Source organism: Austrofundulus limnaeus, unplaced genomic scaffold (assembly GCF_001266775.1).
Source record: "Austrofundulus limnaeus strain Quisiro unplaced genomic scaffold, Austrofundulus_limnaeus-1.0 Scaffold112, whole genome shotgun sequence".
Taxonomy (NCBI): domain Eukaryota; kingdom Metazoa; phylum Chordata; class Actinopteri; order Cyprinodontiformes; family Rivulidae; genus Austrofundulus; species Austrofundulus limnaeus.
This window is the reverse complement of record NW_013952514.1, coordinates 331,312-351,848: the sequence shown is the minus strand read 5'-3', so window position 1 is coordinate 351,848 and position 20,537 is coordinate 331,312. Positions and strand designations below refer to the sequence as shown.

Genomic DNA, 20,537 nt, shown 5'->3' with positions numbered 1-20,537 from the left:
TACCGTAAGTCCTGCCTTCTTCTACACAAACAATTATGGTGAGTTTTTTATGCTGAATGTATTTATGATTTTTAGTCAAACTGCAGTCAGCCTGCTCTGTTTGATACTGACCTTAATGTGTGATGATGTGTTTAATTGCATGTGAAAATGAAGATCAAATCACTCAGCATTTAATTTACTACCAGGTGTGAACATTCCTAAGAGCTGTTATAGCCTTTTTATCACTAATGGCCGACGGGAACAAGTCAAAGAGATAAATAATACAATATTTTATAGATATATGATATTTGACGTGAACTGGTCTATTTAAAAGTTATGCAACAGTAAAAATTCATCATTCTGCTCCAAAATAAAAACCCTGATATAACCAAAACAAATATTTGGGTGAGAACTCATATGATCTTAACACCAATGATGACATATAGACCATTCAATAGGTCTATCAATCAATGAATCTGAAGACTAAACAATATGTATACAGAACATTTACCAAGTCCCACAGACACAGCCAAATGATACATCACCTGGTGCTAACAGGATAGCATTCCAAAATTTTCAGGGAGACCTCTGATCTCTCCAACATGACCTTTTCCTTGGGTCACCTCAGATTTATCAAACAACATAATGAGTGATACAAGCACCATTACTCATTTTTGTTCTCTCTCTCTCACAGGGTGGACAAAAAACTAATATACAGGTCAAATAAAAATAACATCATCCTATCAGCCACCAGCTAGGACCTCCCATTTTAACATAATTCATTGTTTCATTGCAGATGGCAGCTGACATCACCTCTAAATCTTGGTTTCTTACCCTAAATCGTTTTCTCCATTTTTCACTCTAATATTCATGTTATATGTTGTATTACTTTGCTGTAAGGACATCATTTTAATTTGCAATTAAACAATGCATTTTCTTACTCTTTGTAAAGTTCAACAATTATATTATGGTTATATTTTTTTAAGATAAAGATGTATTTTAGGTCAATAATTCCTACTTCTATTGTTGTTCTTAGCATTTTAGGAATTGATTCCCATAGCTTTTTATTTCTGTTGAGCGCTTGTTGGATTGGGTGAAAGTGAGGTTTAACAATATGCTGTTAGCCCTAATTGCATAACACCACATATTCAATGAAAGCGCAGTAAAACACAATAATAAAGTGGTTTCTACATCATATAATTGTAGCCAAGTATTATTTTCTTAAGTAGAAGGTAATGTGTTATGCATTAATTCTGATTAAGAATGCTGTGTAACAGCTAACAAAGAGTATTTAGCTTCTTGTTAATCTGTGATTTCAGTCATATTTCACAGCAAAACAAAGATGAAGCAAGTCACTAGAATTTGCTCTAATTAACAACCAAACTGTTGGCAATCTGACAGAAATTAAACATTTTTGAAATGACTGTAAAAATTACCCACATTTATTCCCAACATTAGCATGGCATTTTCACTGACAGCATGTAAACTGCTCCATTTTAGAATATAAACAATGCATAGACTCAGGATATGCCTTCTTGCACACAAAATATACAGTAGATACTGTATATGACAATGTCTAGAACACATATCGAGCTTTACATGATGGAGCCAGAGTCTGACCCAGAGGGAGAGGAATTAAGATAACAAAATTGTAGTTACTTGCCTTATTTGGAAGTTCCATCAAAAATAATATGATGCAAAGGTTCAAAAAACATCATAGAAAATAGAGAAAACTGAATGGATAGAAAAATAAGATGCAAACAGAATATAAAGATATATTTTCAGCACCGGGAGCAACTAGGATATGCCCCTTTAAGGTCTAAGATTCACGTTTTCCTCTATCAAACCATCTTTAGAAGGATGTAGAAACTTATTTACTCACAAAACACTTGCAAATTAAGACTGATTCAACACACAAAAACAGTCCACATTAAACAATAGTAATTTAACATTATTAATGTGTGCTGATGTGCAGTGTAGTGACTCTGGTTTAGTTTTTTTCCTGACAATTTCTGAAAGATATAATTTGACAGAAAGGTAGTTTACAAATCATAAATATTACAATAGTACTTTGATTTAATAATTTATTATACCAATGCTTTGCCAAATGGTTCTGTGAGGATAATCACTTTGCATTAATTTGTCAATCAAGTCAATTTTAAACAGCTGCTCCTTTTTTGAAATAAAAAACACAAGTCCAGAATAAACTTTACTTCTAATTTAATGTGACTGAATTCTGACTCAAGTTTTTCCTAAAGTTTATGAAACAGTAGGCAAATTATATCAGAGCATTTGCAAAAGCAGCACAACAATCTAACAATTTATAAAGGGTTAATGAAACATGGAAAGCATGACTGCTGAGTGCATCTATATTAGTGGCTCCCAAAGTTGGGGTCGGGACCCACAATGGGGTCCTGAAAATATTTTATGAATTAATTACACTAACAAATGACAACCAACAAAATTTTAAGATTAGTAAAATAAGATTAGTGTATTTTAATGGACAAAAAATAATGTAATAAATAATATTATATGCTCTCGGATTTTTATTTTTATTTTTTGACATGAAAACAAGGTTTATTAACTGACAACAGCTGGGGGCATAGGTCTCTGCTGCTGGCATTTTGTGGGTCAAAAGCTGAATAGTTTGGGAACCACTGATCTATATAACAGCTTCCTTAAAGCTCTTAGACAAACTCAGTCATTTCAAAAAAATAAATAAATAAAACATGTTATTCAGTGAAGAAACCTTGTTTGGGTGAAAGGTCTTCTTTCATCTTTAATATAAACATGTCTTCATATGGCTTAAATCCACAACTGAAAATGCGTGAAAAAGAAAGAGCTCAGTGGGGTGTCTGAACAACTCAGCCATCCAAACAGATGAAAGGCAGGAGTTGTTTGTGATTGCTGCTCATGAAGACCTTTTAAGGACGGCAACGGTGACAGGTTGTGATTATGGAGCCATTTATTTAAATGGTCACTGGTGCAAAACAAAAAAAATCTTTAGAGTTAAACAAAACAAGCAAACAAAAATACAGTAGCTATTTACTTGTTTTCTTCCAGATTTAAGCTTTTGCTAAATTTGGAAAATAAAAAGGACATTTAATTAAGTAAATTAAAAATTGGTGTCTGCAGTTTTTCTAACTCTGCACAATCATAGGGTTAATGAAACTTCTAAATCAGGTAGATCATGGTAATCCTTAATGTTTACAGCAGATAACTCAACTATTTATAGCCTCTTAAATCACAAATTACTTAGTAACTAATCCATTAATGAGAAAATATAATATCCAAGCTCGAAGTTAAACAGATTAGTAAAAAGCCACATAAAATGACAAACTAAATTGTGTCACAGAGGCACACTGAGAACACAAAGACACAAAGTTAAGGCAGAAGCCAGAGCACAAAGCTTGATTTAATGAGATCTGGTTGGATGGTTAGAACTGTTGTAGCCCAAGGCCTTCAGTACCACACTGTGAGCCTGTCTGCACTGTGGCCATGTACACCACACACACTCAGGCCAGGATACCAGAGCCTCACACTGAGCAGAGCCAAGCTTTCAAGACTGCATTATACAGCAGATGTGACAAGTTGTTTGAGAGGTTTGAGAGATTTACACACAAAATAGGCCATTTTTACCCATAACCACATTGAGTGTGTCATAGAGTCTGTACACCTCATGTGGTCAATGATGTGTGTTTATATCTACACATGACCAAACTATAGTAAACCTTACAGTTTACATTGGACGAACATTGTTTTGATCATTTTTGAGGTGTGTTATATAGTACTTTTTATGAGGTTAAATATGGTTCATTTTATTGTTCAGGTTTAATAAATGTTCGGATCCATGATAAAACATTGTATTTCAATGCCCCTGAGTTCAGAAAACTGAATGGAGTCACATTTCAGTGTTTTCAGGCATGTTTCGGTACTTTGTAGTTTCATACTGCTGACTGAAAAAGTTTGTTTGGGGTAAAGCACTTTCCCACAGGAGGTGAAAAGTTTGCGGATTTTTGCACACACTTTCACTCAATGTTTGTTACCATACATGAGCATGAAACACGGCATTTGAAACCATTTTATGTGTATGTGTATGCGCTGTTGAGACATGAAGCCCCTGGACTTAGCTATTCACCTCGGGATTCATTTAATTACCAGACATATTGAGGTTCTGCATATTTCAGCTTTTCTTTTATTTAGCTCAAATAATCTTGAGGAGCTTTTTGAACACAGTGCAAAACTGCTACTGGCTCTTTAAAAATAAAAAAAAGAAATAAATCCTAAATAATAATAAATCCCTGACGTTATTTGCTCCAATTGATGACCAGTTAGTCAGACACTACACTTTATACAGTGACGCTATTCTAGATCTCACAAAAGCTATCCAGTATTTTACACTCTCTAATGAAAACTAACAGAAGGAAAAAATAAAAGCTTTTTAAGAATCAAGTGTTCCTTTTAACAGTTTTCAACAAAGTGTGTTGGCTTTGTTTTGGATTAAAATAGACCTAACCATTAATTTGAGGAGTTAGTAAGGTCAATAGATAAACCAGAACAACCCTACAGCTAAATTCTTAAGAATAAATAAAAAGGAGGGGCAGGGGGAGACTCAAGCATTTATTTTTTTCATCCTACAGCTGGCATTTCAAATGCTGTCAGTTTTCTGGCACTATGCGTGATACGTAAAGGGAGTGACACATTGTTTGGATCACGCACACTACCCATCTTACAAACTTGTTGTTAACTGAAGGGAAAGGAAAAAGTGTATATAAAGTGTTTTTCAAGATATCTGCCAAGCATAATAATATTTTACAAAGTGGTAGGCATAAATAATTTAGCAGCAAAGTTTAGTTGTGAGCTGTGATACAACTAAAACAGCACAAGCCTTTCTCTGACTATGTTTTTGTGTTTTTGTCAAAGATGATGTGATTTTATTTCTGCCAGATGTCAGTTCAGTGTGTTGCTCTTAGTCAAAATGGACCTCTGAAAAAATAAAAATAAAACTGCCCCAGCTTCTTAAAAAACTTCTTAAAAGTTTTGTGAAATTTTAACTTCAGAATTCACAACTACTTCGTTATCACCAGAGAGTTAGATGTAGATGATAATTGTGTTTTTGTGTGGTTTGATAACAATGCAAAACATGCCTTCAAACTAATAATCTCCTGTTATTTTTAAAGGAAAAGTAAAGCTTAAAAAAATAAATTACAACAACAAGGAATAGGCCAGCTCCAGCCTTGAACTTGTTCACATAATGCCCTGGGCTCAGACAGGCTGACAAACTCAGCAACATTATCCAAAACACCCCTTTTGGTTCATGGCTTTTCTCCTCTGGATCTGTCAGTCTGTCTCTCTTTCCCAATGACTATTTTTGTGTCTGCATACCCGAAAAATGTAGGCTAATGCCTTGTAGAACTAACAGATTAAATGCCAATCCCTTGGTTGCACCAAAACTAGCCTCGGGCATCAAAGGGTGTGTGTGTGTGTGTGTGTGTGTGTGTGTGTGTGTGTGTGTGTGTCCGTGTCCAGCCAAATACAAATCCATGCCTGTTGTCAGATGTACAACTGCCCTTAGTAAACAACTCAAAAGGTCACTGCAGATTTCAGATTGTTTATACCTTCATGTCCTGATGAAATAGGAAAAATTTCAGCCTTTAATATCACTCACTTCAGTGTATTGGTCCATTACAAACAACATGCTGTGAGGTTTGTAAAGCAGCTCTATACATTATAAAAGCTTAACCTAAACACACTACTATCAGCAATGCCAAATTTTAATGATATTTTTAAATATATCTTAATATGGCTGAGTGACATGGTTTTCTGGGGTCACTATTCAGTCCACTTCAACTCAATAGGTCAGGTTTTAATCATTCCTAAGTCTTATCCTCTGGCAGAAAAATAAACTAAAGGCTGGTAGTATGCTTAAAGGGTTGAAAACCAGGGAAGTAAACTAATATTTCAGTTTCATGATGACAATGAGGAAGATGAGCAAAATAGCAGAGAACTGTAGTAAAAGGAGCAAAATTTAATTTTTACAGAAACAAAAGTTAAAATAGACACAGAGAAAACAAATTAGGAGGTAAAACATAATGCAAGTTTGCACAATAGAAGGAAACTCGTTCTCAGGTCGCAGCACAGTAAAAGCAAGCAATGAAAGATAAGAAGAACTCAATACAGACAAAAACATGCTTTTACCACACAAAAAAAGAGGTAAGATCAGTGCAGGTTCATCGTCAACAAGATAGCAGCATAACTTAGTGTTATTCATGTCATCTCATGGAAGTTCCTGTATTTTTTCATACAGCAATACATAGTGTTGAAACAAAATCAATGTTTTTCCAATTTTGTGCAGCCCTACCACCAAGACACCTGTGACCACTCAAAAGGAGTTAAATCTGTAAGAAAAATGTACAGAAATAAAATACTAATGTGTCGTGTCCTGTAGCTTGAGGTTTTAATCCATATTCACGATCCAGCCTGCACAGCTGTTTGAAATACTTTAAATACACAACATAAGCACAAGACTTTTTCTGAGTTCATTCTGCGTACTCTGAGTCCCTTTTCAATTAACATTAATGATTTTTCTTTCTTATAGTTGGTTCATGAATATTAAAATCATATTGAAATGAATGTGAATACAATGTGGGAATTGGTGTATTTTGAAAACAGACGAACCAAACTTAGAGCTGGGATCTCATTCATTTAGCTTACATTCCCCTGATCATACAAATTAGTTGAAACAGCCAAGCAGAGAAATCCAACACATACAGACACACACACACAAACACACAAATACACAGCAGCTTAATCACATGCTGTTGAGCAACTGTTTTTAATGCATTCAGCATTTATTGATTTGAGGTCTCTGACATTGAATTACACTATAGATTCAGGCTTTTGAAACACACACATGCATATTTAAATATGTTTTTCTAATTGACTTTTTAGCATTCAGTAGATGCACTATGCTTTGAGCCTTTGAATTAATTTCTGATGTAAAAAATGAAAAACTAAACTGTAGACAAGTATTTTAAAAATACCAGCCAACACAACACTGCATGATCAAAATATCATAGAAGCAGATCTGTTCAAAAAGTAGACAAACTATGTACAAACACAAGACTTGCATCGTAGAACAACACAGTTTTCAAGTCAAACTCGACTACAGATTTAACCTAAATGAGTTTGTTTGATTGGATCTAGGTGTTCACAATAACAGAAAACAGTCATTACATATTCACAATATGCAAACATGTCTACACCTACACATACACACTCCGAGTGCCAACTCAAAAGAAACCTCATGCATATGTTATAGGGTTTCCTCTGAGGGAAACGTTTCACACCACGCACAAACAACAGCCTCACACAAGCTGCCTGGGCATCCATCCACCTGCCAACCCAGACACAGATGCACAAATTCAACTCCTTATCCCCACACTCTTGGCAAGGATGCCAACCAAAGCCCCTGTCCTCCAGAGGTAATAAAACATCTTTTCACATGTCTCTGCAGACCCTGATAGAAGACTGTCGAGAGCCTCTGTGCTGCTACTTTAAAACCTCTCAACTAATTTGCAATCACGCTGATTGTTATTAATGTGACCAGAACCAAAATTTCTTGTGTGTGCGGGTGTGTGTGTGTGTGTGTGTATGTGTGTTGGGGGTGGGTAGTATTCAATGTTCCAAATGTTTGAACCATTAGAATTATTTTCATAAATTATTGTAGCTTACTGTGACAATTCATACAGAAATGTGCTAAAATATATGTACCAAAAAAGGCAGTTTAAGGTTAATAAAAAAGGTTTTGAAATAATTTTCTGTAAGGGCATTTTATTTGATTTTTTCCAACTGCATTTCTGATGCTCATATTTTTATGAGATACATCAGAAAACTATCTATATCTGTCAAAAATCCAAAAACGGAAAAGGCTGAAGTACAAGTTCAAATGTTCTTCAATATGTCTGGAGGAGATCAAGAAAGTGTGCGTGTCAAAGATACAGTAACAATAAACTCTAAACGTTTACGAAATCACAGGATTTCATGTGCCTGAAAACAGAGAAAATGAAGAATCGAATGTACCTGATAGTACCCTTATTCAGAATCCAGCCCTTTCAGCGGATCACCAACAGCCACTTATTTTGTATATCAGGGTCATTTATACTTGGTATACGGTGTCAGGACACCTATTTGCACATACAGCCACAATACAGGATTGGACTATATTTGTTTAAATCCATGAAAAGCAAATGATCATATAAAACAAATGGTGCATCTTGCCATTCTGCCCACCAGTGAGGTTTTGAATTGGTTGGTCATGTGATCATGACAACACAGTGATCTTGCCTGTAGCACACAGTGGTTGTTTCAGAGAGGTGCAGTTAGGAGATGAACACAAAGTGCAAGAGGGTCTTGATGAAGGTAAACACACAGATGCACCACTTAGCTACCCCTGTTTGGCATGTGTGATTATCAGATGGGTATGGAGGTGGTTTCATATGGATATTTGTTGTTTTTTTTTTTTGGTAATAAGGTTGGATTTATTCATGTTTAGCTTCTTCAGTCAAGCTTTGAACATCCTATCATCACAACACATTCTGAAAAAACGAACCTAAAATAGTTTGTTGTGTTAAATACTAAGAATGATCGTACCAATTAATGATTCTGAAAGTTTGTTAGAGCTGTTCAATCTCTTTTTTGCTTTAAACTGTACATATTTATGTTTGCACTGTTCTTTCCATTTTCCTTGCAAAATCTAAAAAAAAAAAACTAAGAGATGACTGAAGAATTCTGGACAACACTGTAAAACTGAAACATATTCAGACAATTTAACACTTCCAGGCACGATGAAGTGGCCTGTGTAAATGTGTGTGAATCATTGGTGTGTTTGTGGTACCAGGAGGTTCAGGCATAACGGCCAGCGTGTGACTGAGCGCGAGGCAGTCTGTGTGTCTGCCTTCTATCATTTTTTTTTCTCTTCAGTGATCACATGGAGCGAGGCAAATGAAAAATGAAAACGTGGGGGTGGGGGGAATCATGACAAGTGGGCATTTGGATTCTCTCTAATCTTGTACCCCCTCATTTTTTACCCTCATGATGGAAATAGCAAGCAATGAAAAGCAGAAAAAAAACTATTTCCCTAATATGGGAGTATGCCAGTCTTTGTGTGTGTGTATTATGTGTGTGTGTGCGCACGCATGTGTGGGGTGGTGTGTGTGTTCTTTTAGTGAATAGAGCATTAATTGCATTAGCATTACAGCTGGGTGATTTCCTGTCAACGAAAAGTCTGGCACCAACAAAGGGGACATTTTCAAAGTCTTGAAGTGTGTTATTATTTCGTGTTTTTCAATTGACATCAACTGACATTTTTGCATTAGAAACGAGGTGACAGAAGGAGTAAAAGGAAGATGTGAGCATCAGGATGCTGTTGCAGAAGAAAGACAGGCAGATTGCACTCATCAAGTTGGACATGTGAAGCGGTGATTTTTCCAAAAAAACTTAGATTTTGCCTTAGGATAAAGTACTTCCTTTTGATGGTATCAGACATAGGGTATAAAAGTAAAATGTGGTAGATTAAAAGAGGTAGGTTTCCCAATCAAAAATGAAAAACATTAATTGTATGTGTTTTGCTAGTAGCTGATGAATGGGTTAAGCCTTGAGCATGCTTGACCTTCTCATTGGTTCACAGGTTGTCCTTCTGATTCCGAACTGACTGACCATCTTTACTCGTAATACTTGAGAACAATGATGTTAACGTGTTCTCTTCTTCCAGGTTAAACTGATTCTTATTTTTGCATAACACATTACTGTTTTAACATGTTTGCTCTTAATTTCTACTCTTCGTTTTAACATTTGATTTTTTTCCCCCACAGCCTCTGAAGATTCAAAGTTTTCAGCTAAAATGATCCATAAAAGTCAGAAGCAAAAATCCTGATTTCATACGCAAAACCACCAAGTGGCTCAGATTCATTGAAAAGCACATATCCGGCAGGTGTGTGTGCTCCTCGGGAAATTAATCAAAATGCAAAACAGTTCTTAGCTTAATTTTGCAGTGTTTATGCAAATCTGTGTGTTCTTTCTTCTTCTCCCTGTGTGTGTGTGTAAAAGCAGTGAAACAGCGAGTAGGTGGAATCTGACTATGCCAACAACCAGAAAAGACCTAACACAAACGTATGTACGTATAAGTTTAGTCATGTAGAAGGTAAATTTTGTAAAAGATAGACCACTATTATTGTTTTCAGGATGAAATTGGTGCAAAGTTCTGAAATATCTAAAAATATTAGAAGGATTTATATTATACTGTTTGACGTGTCCCAGAACATGTTTTGAGTTGGAATAATGGACAATCCAGTTTCTGTTTGAAGATGTATTTTTTTATTATTTAAAATCCAGCTGCAAACTTACTCCAATCTTCTCAGTTATGTGATGAGTCACAATATTCTGATATTTCTCCTTTTACTGTTAAAATCCAAGATTACAAAAAGTACCTAAAACTTCCTTCTTTAGTGATTCTACTGGTCAAACTAGCCCTGACCTTTTTATTCTACTGGAACAGAAAGTTCAAATTATTGCATTCATCATTTTCCAATGACCAAAAAACATTTGTATTTTTTTTAACAAAGTAAATTAAATGCCAAACAGGCGGAAAGATGTTTGTATCTATAAGGTGGGCTGGGTTTGTTGTTTCAGTACCTGATTGAGTTTCTGAAGTGGTCCTCTGCAGGGTTTTTCACTGTACAGCTGTTGAGCAACCAAACATCTGCTTCTGTTGGGTCATCTGTGGAATCAGAGAAACTTTAGTTACTTTTGTTGAAGAGGGCAGCCGAGATGATTCTCAACAAAAACAGGATTCAACAAAGTGCATGACCTTGATAAAGTTGAAAAAATCATGAACTGATCTGTGCAGCAAAAAGTTAATTTTCATTGCTACACAAAGATGCAACAAAAAAAATTTTATTACATGACCAAAATGATTTTATTCCACAGAGTTTAAATTTTTGTGAAGGCTAACAATTTTGATGAGAATACAAACAATAAAAACATTTTTTTAATGTTCAAATAATGGGGAAAATAATAAACCATATTTCTTTTTTTCAACAGTTTACTGATTTCACAGCCCCATCCTGGATTTATGCCTAAGTAGTTTCACACAACACATTTTTTTAATGTTTTAAAGTTAAAAGCACAATTAGGCAAAATAAGTTTTATATGACAGTCTTTTTCAAACTTTTTGTTGCACAGGGTTTTCTTTACTTTCTGGTTCAAAATGAAAAGTTTGCTATAACTAACTCAATTATAAAGTGAGTGAGAACAGAAATAAAGATACACATAATATATTGTGTAGCGTGACAAAACCCCAAAGTATTGAGATACTAGTTACAGACCATATCATTGACTTCTATTGCCTAAAACCATCTACGTGACTGTGTTTCATTAAAAACCAGCCTAGTCCCATAATGAGGTATTAAAACCTGGGAATATATTAAAGACATATTCATTCTGCGTGCATCAGTGTGCTGCTCTTAGTGAAATTAAGATAAGCTGGTATTGAAAACAATGGTGACAGGTGTAACATGGCACTGCCAGGAAAGCTGCCTCACACAGAAAACACTTACACTAGAGAAGCTATCACACAGTGGCAATGGGAAACAAGAGGCAGGCTCTTTTACGCCACACTGGGCCACATACAGTATTTCACTTGGAATCCATTTCCCTGCTGCAGTTACACACGCACGCGCACACACGCACACACACACACACACACACACACACACACACACACACACACACACACACCGTATTCCCAGAATTGGTTAATCTGATATACACCAACTGTGCTTTTCTGTAAAGAACACACCAAGTCCAAGAATGTGAATAAAGAGAAGATTAACACTCACAAAGCACACTGCCTGAAGGAAACTACTTTTTCATCCCTCGCTCTCAACACAAAAACACACTTGAACATATGCAGGCTATAATTCAACCATACATATATAAATTCATTAAACTTATAAGAACACAAATCAAGAAAAATGCTGATTCCCCCTCCTCTTTATTTGTGAGAAAACAATAAATTTCACTAAATGTTTTCAGGCTGTTATGAGCAGCATTAATACCCCTCATGTCAGTTGGCAAAGAGAGTTTGAAATATGTCTGATAAGATTATTATGACAACAAATCCGCCAAACACAACTGTAGATACTTGGATTGAAAGGGCATGGAGTCAGCCTTTCTCTTTGGAGTGTAAATATAGCACAGTTCAAGGTTGATGTATATCAGCTGATTGAGTTAGAGAGTAAATAAGATCTAACGGTGTGTCATAAAACAGTATATCTGCATGCCTTGTAAAACAATATGAATCACAGCAGTATGAGAGGAGTCATATGTAAAATTGGGTTAGCTTGCTTGAGTGTGTTGCAGAGAACGATAATTTCCTCAGTGATAAACTATAAACAGAAATATATACACGAGTCCTAAATCTACAGATAGAGTTAGCGAAAGCATGAGAACCAAAAATAGGAGGAGAGATAGAGAGAGAACATTCAGCTGGCAAAAGGTGCTGATTATGCTCCTTTATATTTGTCTGACAACAAACACAAACACACACATACAAAACTGTGGTGGGAGTGGTCTCAGCTGTCTCCTCTCTGTCCCAAGGGAGTTTTCAAAACTGACAATAACAAGCTCCCGATCAGTTTAAAATGCACACAACGAGCATCGGCGCATGCATCTGTGCACACAAAACATCTGCAAAACAATCACTTCTACAAACTTGACTGCATACAAATTACACAGAAAATTCCTCCAGTGTGAAGTATAAATATACTAGCTGCTTAAAATATTTGGCATTAACGTGTCTTTTTTAACATTAATTTCACAATGACAGCAACTAGGTACTGATAATGTTTCTGGTGACTACACAAAAATGATTTTGAAACTCAAGTCAGAAAAAATTTAATGTCTGAAAATTAATGAAGGTAACAATTTTGTCATCTCTGAAACATTTTCTTCTAATTAAGCAACTGAGGGGAGCAGCCATTGTGTTTTTAATAAATAAAAACATGTTTGAATACATGCTATATATAGCTGTTTCCTGTTCTTATTTACAAAGTCGAGGACTGTAATAATTACAGGAGTAAGTTTTGAGGGTTTTTTTTTTGTTTTGTTTTTGTTTTTTTTTTAACGTACTACCACAATGAGTTTTAATATTTTCTTTATAACTAAAATATTGTGTAGCAGGGAATTCCACATAATTATTCTCTCCCTACACGGCTCCCTCTTGCTGCAGGGAGTGAGTGAGAAATTACATAAAAACATAAAAACAGTTGTAGCCGTTTTTTTTCTTTTCACACCAGAATCGGAAAACCTTTTTGTTTTCCCTGGAAGAATATATAAAATATATGGTCAAATGCATCCTATGCATCCTATATGTTGAGCATGGCTGTAAGACTGGGTGGGTACAACCTGCTCGACTGCTAAAAAATGGTGATGGGACTCCATGACAATGGTCTGTGTGCTGTCTGTGGCATAGAGACCTCTTTGCACTACTTAGGCCACTGCCTGGCTCTGAGCAGTCAAAGGAAACAAATTCTTGGGGACCCCTTTATGGATCCTGAGAAGCTCAGAACACTGAGTGTTTCTAAATTTGTGTCCTTCATCCGAGTGATGCAAAGGTTTGATTAAAGCTCAGTGTATTTTGAGGGATAGCAATGGTTCTAGTTAAGAGGCACCCACTCATGTGGGTTCATCTAACCCCCCCTCACCATGAACCATGGCTGTGGGAACCTGAGCCACAAGTTTTGCATTGAAGTTGTTTATTTTTCATTCTCAAGACTGATTGCTTGTGTTTTTACCAGTGAGCGTATGCCCTAAAAGCAGTAGAACATTAGCGTAGGTAGAAGTATAACAAACCGCAGTCTCATCATGTAGATCCTAAACATGCTATAATCAAAGTGGATTCTATATCTTTCTTATGAAAGCAAAACAGAATTTTCCTTGCTTTTATATAATTTTTTATGGTTTAAAAATTTACCTTCAGATCAGATGAATGTTAGTAATTGCTACATGATGGAGAAACAACAGAATATTTGCCCATCACCATCTACTGGTGGAGTGTTATTAAATTACAGAACATAACATTGGAGGCTGTTTGAACACATGCTGTTCTGTGCCTGTGAACTTTCACTGTTAGTGAAAGTTAAATCTGCTGCTTCTTAGAAAATTTCATCTGAACTGAAACGTTAAGACATTAATGCTATTGTTCATTTAAATAAATAAATAAATATTCTGGCTTTCAGATGCAACAAATCTGACTTTTAATAAAAGCAAGAATCCAATCAGTCACAACCAAACTGCACAGTGTTTGCGTTGGATTAACACAGCGAAAAATAAATCACGCTGACCTAACTTAAACTATATTTGGTCATATGGTTTATCAAAAGTCAATAAAATCAACGATTGGTCAATTTTAAGTCCCTTAATGAAAGAAAAATATGAGGAAGTATTCATTCTTTTTTCCAACTTAATGGTACTTTAAACCTGAGGTGAACTGCTTGATAGATAAGAACGAATGCATTTTAGAGCTGTTAATAATTAGGTGAGTTGTTTCTAACTGACACCAAATGTTAGATTACCCAGAACTCTGTTCTGATAAACAATATTATATTTCATTTTGTGGAATGAGTTATAAAGTAACTTATCTCTTGCAGTGAGCAACTGACAGAGGCAACCTTCAGTGATAAAGGACAAAGTTTCCACCATGTGAAGACATGTTGGACAGTTGGAAAATGTTTGGAATCTCTGATTTGCATAAGATTTGCATGAGCATGCACATGCAGCCAATTGCATAGAAGTTATTTGGTTATTCTTTGAATGTCATGGACATCAAAACAAGTGTGAGTGAGTTTATTCAATGTGAATATGTGCAAACACTATTGACCTTTCTGATGAAGACAAAACCCAGAGGGGAACACTTGTGTTACACGTTGGTTGTGTGCAGAAGTGTATTTCATGTGAAAGAGGGTTCCAACAGTGTTTATTATGCTTACATCAAAATACTACATTAAGGTGTGCGCAGATGCCTTTTTTAATCTCAACAAAACCAACTACATGAATTAAGAACACAATTTCAGTAATGACTATATTTATTTTTTATAAATCTAATTATTCTAGTTGTTGTTTTTTTATTTGTATTTTTTAATTTTTTGTTTGTGCCTTTGCACAAAACTAACAGTAGCAGAGGTTATCTGCTACCGACAAATTATTTTCATATTTTATCCTTCAAAGGAAAAAATAGAAATATTCCATTTGACCATGGTAGATTGAACACTTTTTGAGGTTAGTGTTCATGAATAAGAAATACAGAAAATTCCTCCAATGTCAAAATGTTGATCCTACAATAAAAAAACTGCAGTGTGTGTGTGTGTATGTGTGTGTGTGTGTGAGAGACAACTTTTCTGGTATTCTTTTGCATTAGTATAGAAATAGTCTGTGTGTCGATGGGGAAGGCATCCTATTCTTTTGAAAACATCTTCACTGCCAGATTCAAATGACTCACTCTAATCCATGAGGTTATTCTTGGGCCCGACTCTGTGAATTATAGAAGAGACACAGGCAGATTGAAGACGCAGCACCTGTGGTCAGTATGTTTGAGTGTGTGCATGTGTGTTTGGGTACATATATGCACAGGGTCATACATAACACATTTCAATCACACTACTCCCCATGGAGATGAGGGAAAGGAGTTATGGGACCACAGGTGCATCCACAAAATAAGTAACTATGGAATGATGGACAAAGGTATAAAGAGTAGGAGAAAGGGTTGGTGGTTGTAACTATACATTGAGTATAAATAGAAAAAAGATAAATATGTTGAAGAAACTAAAATGGAGAATCTCTGTTTTGAAATACCAGTAAGATACATAAAAGCAGGTGAAAATTTATTTTAAGGCAACAGTGATTAGGTAGTCTACTTTCATCTGTAATAAAACTTTATTTTGATTTTTAAATCATGCAAGAACATGTGCATGAGCCATATTTGTATCTTCAGGTTTCTATGTAATTACATAAATATTTTGTTTTAGAAAAACTGCTAAATAATGCGGTTCTGCTGATTTTGCACATGTGGATGTTGATTTACCCACAGGTGTGTGCAGCATCCCACAGAGAACCAGAGATGAGGCTCAGCTGCAGTGTCAGAAAGCCACGAAACACAACACAGGTGTACCCAATCAGACTGTAAACTGTACATTTAAGTCAGTTTGTTTACAGTTTCAAGTTGTTTATCTCAACAAAATTCAAGCATTTGACTTGTTTTCGTAAAAGGTGGCTCTGGATTTTTATAAAAGCTGCATTCTTCCATCTCCATCCACAGATCTGTGAGATCAAAAAAAATGCAAGCACACTAAAATATATAGTAGACTTAAAAAACAAAATCTTACATGCTACCTTAAAGAGGTTTTGGTTGGTGATATATTTTTACCCTGGGCTTCCCTTTTTTTAACTAAACTTCCTTAAATTATAACTTCACACATTTTATCTTTGACATCTGTTTAACACAAAAAATGTGAATTGCAAAACTCAACTGTGTTCAAAGAATTGCAAGAATGATAACACACAAAAGGGAATGTGGTGTTTAACACCAAGGTAAAAGAAATGTACATAGTGATTGTTTTCTAAATGGATTTCTGTAACTGGTTGGCACTTCAGACCCTAAGGTTATTAAGTATCTCACAGGTCAGGGTCACCACCAAGAAGGGAAAAATGACCAGCCCTAAAGGTTTGGTTTATCCCATTAATGTTTTAAAGAAAATGGACTTGGCAATTTTCACTACAATTTTGTGATTTATACCATCCATGAAGATACATTAGGTCCGCATGCAGCTCAGAAGCTTGCAATTAAGCAGAATGTGTTCAAACTTTGATTCAAAGGTAGCACCAAAAGCAGAAAGACTGCAAGTGTGACCACCAGCAGATTTTGTTGCTACATATGCACAATATGTATACAAACCACAGGGTAAAAACAACCGTGAGAAATCTAAAAAACATCTGATAAACTAACATAATACTTCTACCTACTCAACTCCAGTATACACTCAAAGGCTGGACTCCATGGTCTAGTTGACACAATTCATACACAAATACAGGCATATGCATGTATATGTATGCAAGGTCCCAACTACTTTGCATGCACTCTGCAAATTGTTTGCTTTTCAGAATAAACACAGTCCAAAATAAAACAAAAAAACCTCTAGAACTTATCATTGCCCAATAGAGTTTCTTTGGCTTCACTGAACACAAGGTTGATGCAGTCTTTCAATTTCTGATGTTGTCCAAACACGCATTGACTAATAAAGCAGTCTCCAAAAACACTGTAATCTAAAATTTCAAACAGTAGTTTCACTTACAGTATTGTTATAAGATTTCTACAATGAGTGCAGAAAACAATGTTTTCTGGTAGCCAGCAAAGCACTTTGTATTTTAAATTCATGCTCATTATGAAGTTTTCGTCTTTAGATTTCAGGCAGTTCAAGGAAGTCAACTGCAGAAAGATTTTGTATATTTACATAGGGAAAAAAAACTCCAGACTCTTCCGTCCAACCACCATAAAGTTTTCATATGGATAACTTTAATTATTTCTCTGTGATGGATTTGAACCATACATGACCTCACTGGTGCCTAGAATGTCATATCTTTCATGTCAAGCAGTTGACAGGTTTTCAAACTATCTCTGACATCTTGCTGCCTGCTTTGTATACACATTGTAATGGTAATCATCAATCTCATACCTACAGAAGAACAAGTCTAACTGAAAGCAATAATTGGTTCACATGCCGTATATGAGCAATCTGGAGGAAAACTTATAACACTCAGCTTTACTGGCAATGTGTCTATTCAATTATTTCCTAAGTAAAATAAATAAAATATAGGAACAAAAAACAATTCCCTACACCACAAAAGGAGATGGGTAAAAATTCAGATCCCCTGGTCTTCAGCTCCAGTAAATGATATATAAGGACTAAAGACATTTGTGCGTGTGTGTGTGTGTGTGCAAGAGAGAAGAGAGGCAGACAGTTGCCCTGGAGGTCAATATGATGCTCCTGGTGCTTCACAAACATCACCATGACCCACTTTCCACTCAATCCCCACAAACCACAAATTACCCCCACATGCAGACACAAACACACACACACACACACTTCTGCCCTTTACCCTCCATCCATCCAACACATCTTAAACATGCCATCATTCCTGCTCCACAGCTCCATAAAATCCCTCACAGAAACACACAAACACACACAAACACACACAAACACGCACAGGACACACTGACCTTGGATACAGTGAAGTGTTGGTTTATTGGGGGAGGCATGCTAGGGCAAGGCGTGGCTTTGGGGTGAATACACACACTTGACTGAGCCAACATGGGATGTATGGCTGACAGGCTGACCAGACAGCTGAGTGCCAGCCGTACAGGCTGGAAGGACAGGTGGACTGGAGGGCAGGGTGGGCCAGTGACCCATTCCCTAGTGTTACATGTCTCAAATAAGTGACTTCACTGTCATGAGCTGTGTTCTTGCAGAAAGTATTAATCTTGTGAAGAATTAGTCTTGTTTGAACCTAGTTCACATGTTTAAGAGTGTTCAGTGCAGCAAATAGTATGTTTGTCATGTTAATTATTGTCATGGATGATGAAATAGAGGCTTAAGCATTGGTTGAAAGCAAATCAGTCATGTACTCATTCATAATGTCTTCCATTGCCTATTGTTGAGTGTGTTTTTCCCTTCTCGTTTTCAATTTTGTTTTATTTTATTTATAATTTTTTTAGATTTTTATTATTTTTTTTAATCTGTTAGTTATTTTCTTTGTACTGTGTTTTGTTATATGAATTGTATAGTGAGGTGTTCTGTTTTGTGCTTACTTGTAGGACAAGGGATGAAATTTAGCTACTGTGCTAACTCTTGCATATTTACACTGCCATGTATTGTGGTAATGTTGATTAATTTGCACTGTCCTAATAAATAAATAAATAAATAAATAAATAAATAAATAAATAAATAAATAAATAAATAAATAAATAAATAAATAAATAAATAAATAAATAAAATCAACATAAAATAGTAGAAATATAGACAACAAAAATAACATTTACAGCACATTTATGGTTGGATTATTCTGTTATAATTTACATAAAAAAAATGAGAACATAGAACCCTGTCCTTTGCAAAATGGACACTTAGTCCAAATCCCACTTGGAACTTCATTTGAATCCTGAATAAGATGGTAAAAATATTCCACCATGAAATGTAACTAGATAAAACAAAGGTTGCTTTGATAAAAATATTTTAAAAGAAAAATATGATGCTATGCATTTATGCTAAGTTTTTGCCATTTTGTTGCATTTAAGTATGATTGCCAACAAAACACATTGTAAAACATCAAACCAATTGTTGTGTCATCTATAAAAGAATTGATTGAGAAATATTGCATTTTTATTTGTTTTTCTTGTTTAAGAATAACTGATCATAACATCAAACAAAATGCAAAAGGTGGGAAGACTGACATTTGTAGACAGCTCCATGAATGTCAATGACTAGTAAGAAAAAAATTCTGTCTGACAAGATGACCACTTCCTGAACAGGAAGGGAAAATTCCAGTAAAACAAAAATCCAAAGAACAAAACCAAAAATAAATAGAGAACACGGGAAAATAAGTTTAAACTATAATCTCACCAGTAATGTTGTAAGATACTTAAATAAAATACAAACAACAAAACACTAAATCTAATATTAACATTGTTTTGGAATAACGCCTCCCCAGATATTTGGTCATAACTGACGATCCATGTTGAGGATAATTTTTTTATTACAAAACTCCTACATTTTAAACAATATTTTCCCCCAAAAGTCTACCATTTTCCTCTTCAATTCAAAGGCTATATAAAGTTTAAGAGGTGACTTCTATAAAAAAATGAACACTGAAGTTATAATAAACAGACATGTGGTCTGTTAATGAGAATACCATTAACAACGAAAAAGAAATGAGGCCAGATCAATTGTGTCATGTTAAAAAGACCGGGGACAAAAAAAAAAAGTATTAGAGGCTTTTCTATCAACTCAACATTGGTATTGGTCAGACTGTTTTAGCTCTAAACACAAAGCATACAAACCATCAGTGTAGATGGATTAAATGATTAGGAAATAGAGGTGATGAGAGCAGGTAGTAGAAGTAATTAACCTGCAAAATTGAATAACTACATCTCATATGAGAAGTCACAAGAAAAAATTCAAAGTGCAACTAAATAACCTAAGTGTAAACACTAAAGTCACGCACAGAGTCGTATTCCCAAAGCTTGTGCGTGAGTCTGTGTGTTAGGGGAGAAACAACCTGGACAACATGACAGTCCCAGCAGACCACATTTCTGTCTAAAAGGTTCCCTTTCCTTAGAGAAAGAGAACGAGTGTGTGTGTGTGTGTGTGTGTGTGTGTGTGTGTGTGTGTGTGTGTGTGTGTGTGTGTGTATCACTGCATTTGCTTTGCTGACGTGGCAAATTGTAAATG

General features: G+C 35.4%; 1 protein-coding gene across 1 annotated transcript in view; it reads right to left on the bottom strand.

The window, feature by feature from the left end:
* cdkal1 (CDK5 regulatory subunit associated protein 1-like 1) overlaps positions 1-20,537 on the bottom strand; it is a 276,863-nt gene that overhangs the window by 224,390 nt on the left and 31,936 nt on the right. The window contains exon 4 of the mRNA XM_014014250.1: positions 10,672-10,756. Within this exon, the coding sequence (XP_013869704.1) occupies positions 10,672-10,756 (85 nt within the window). The remainder of the gene's footprint in view (positions 1-10,671; positions 10,757-20,537) is intronic.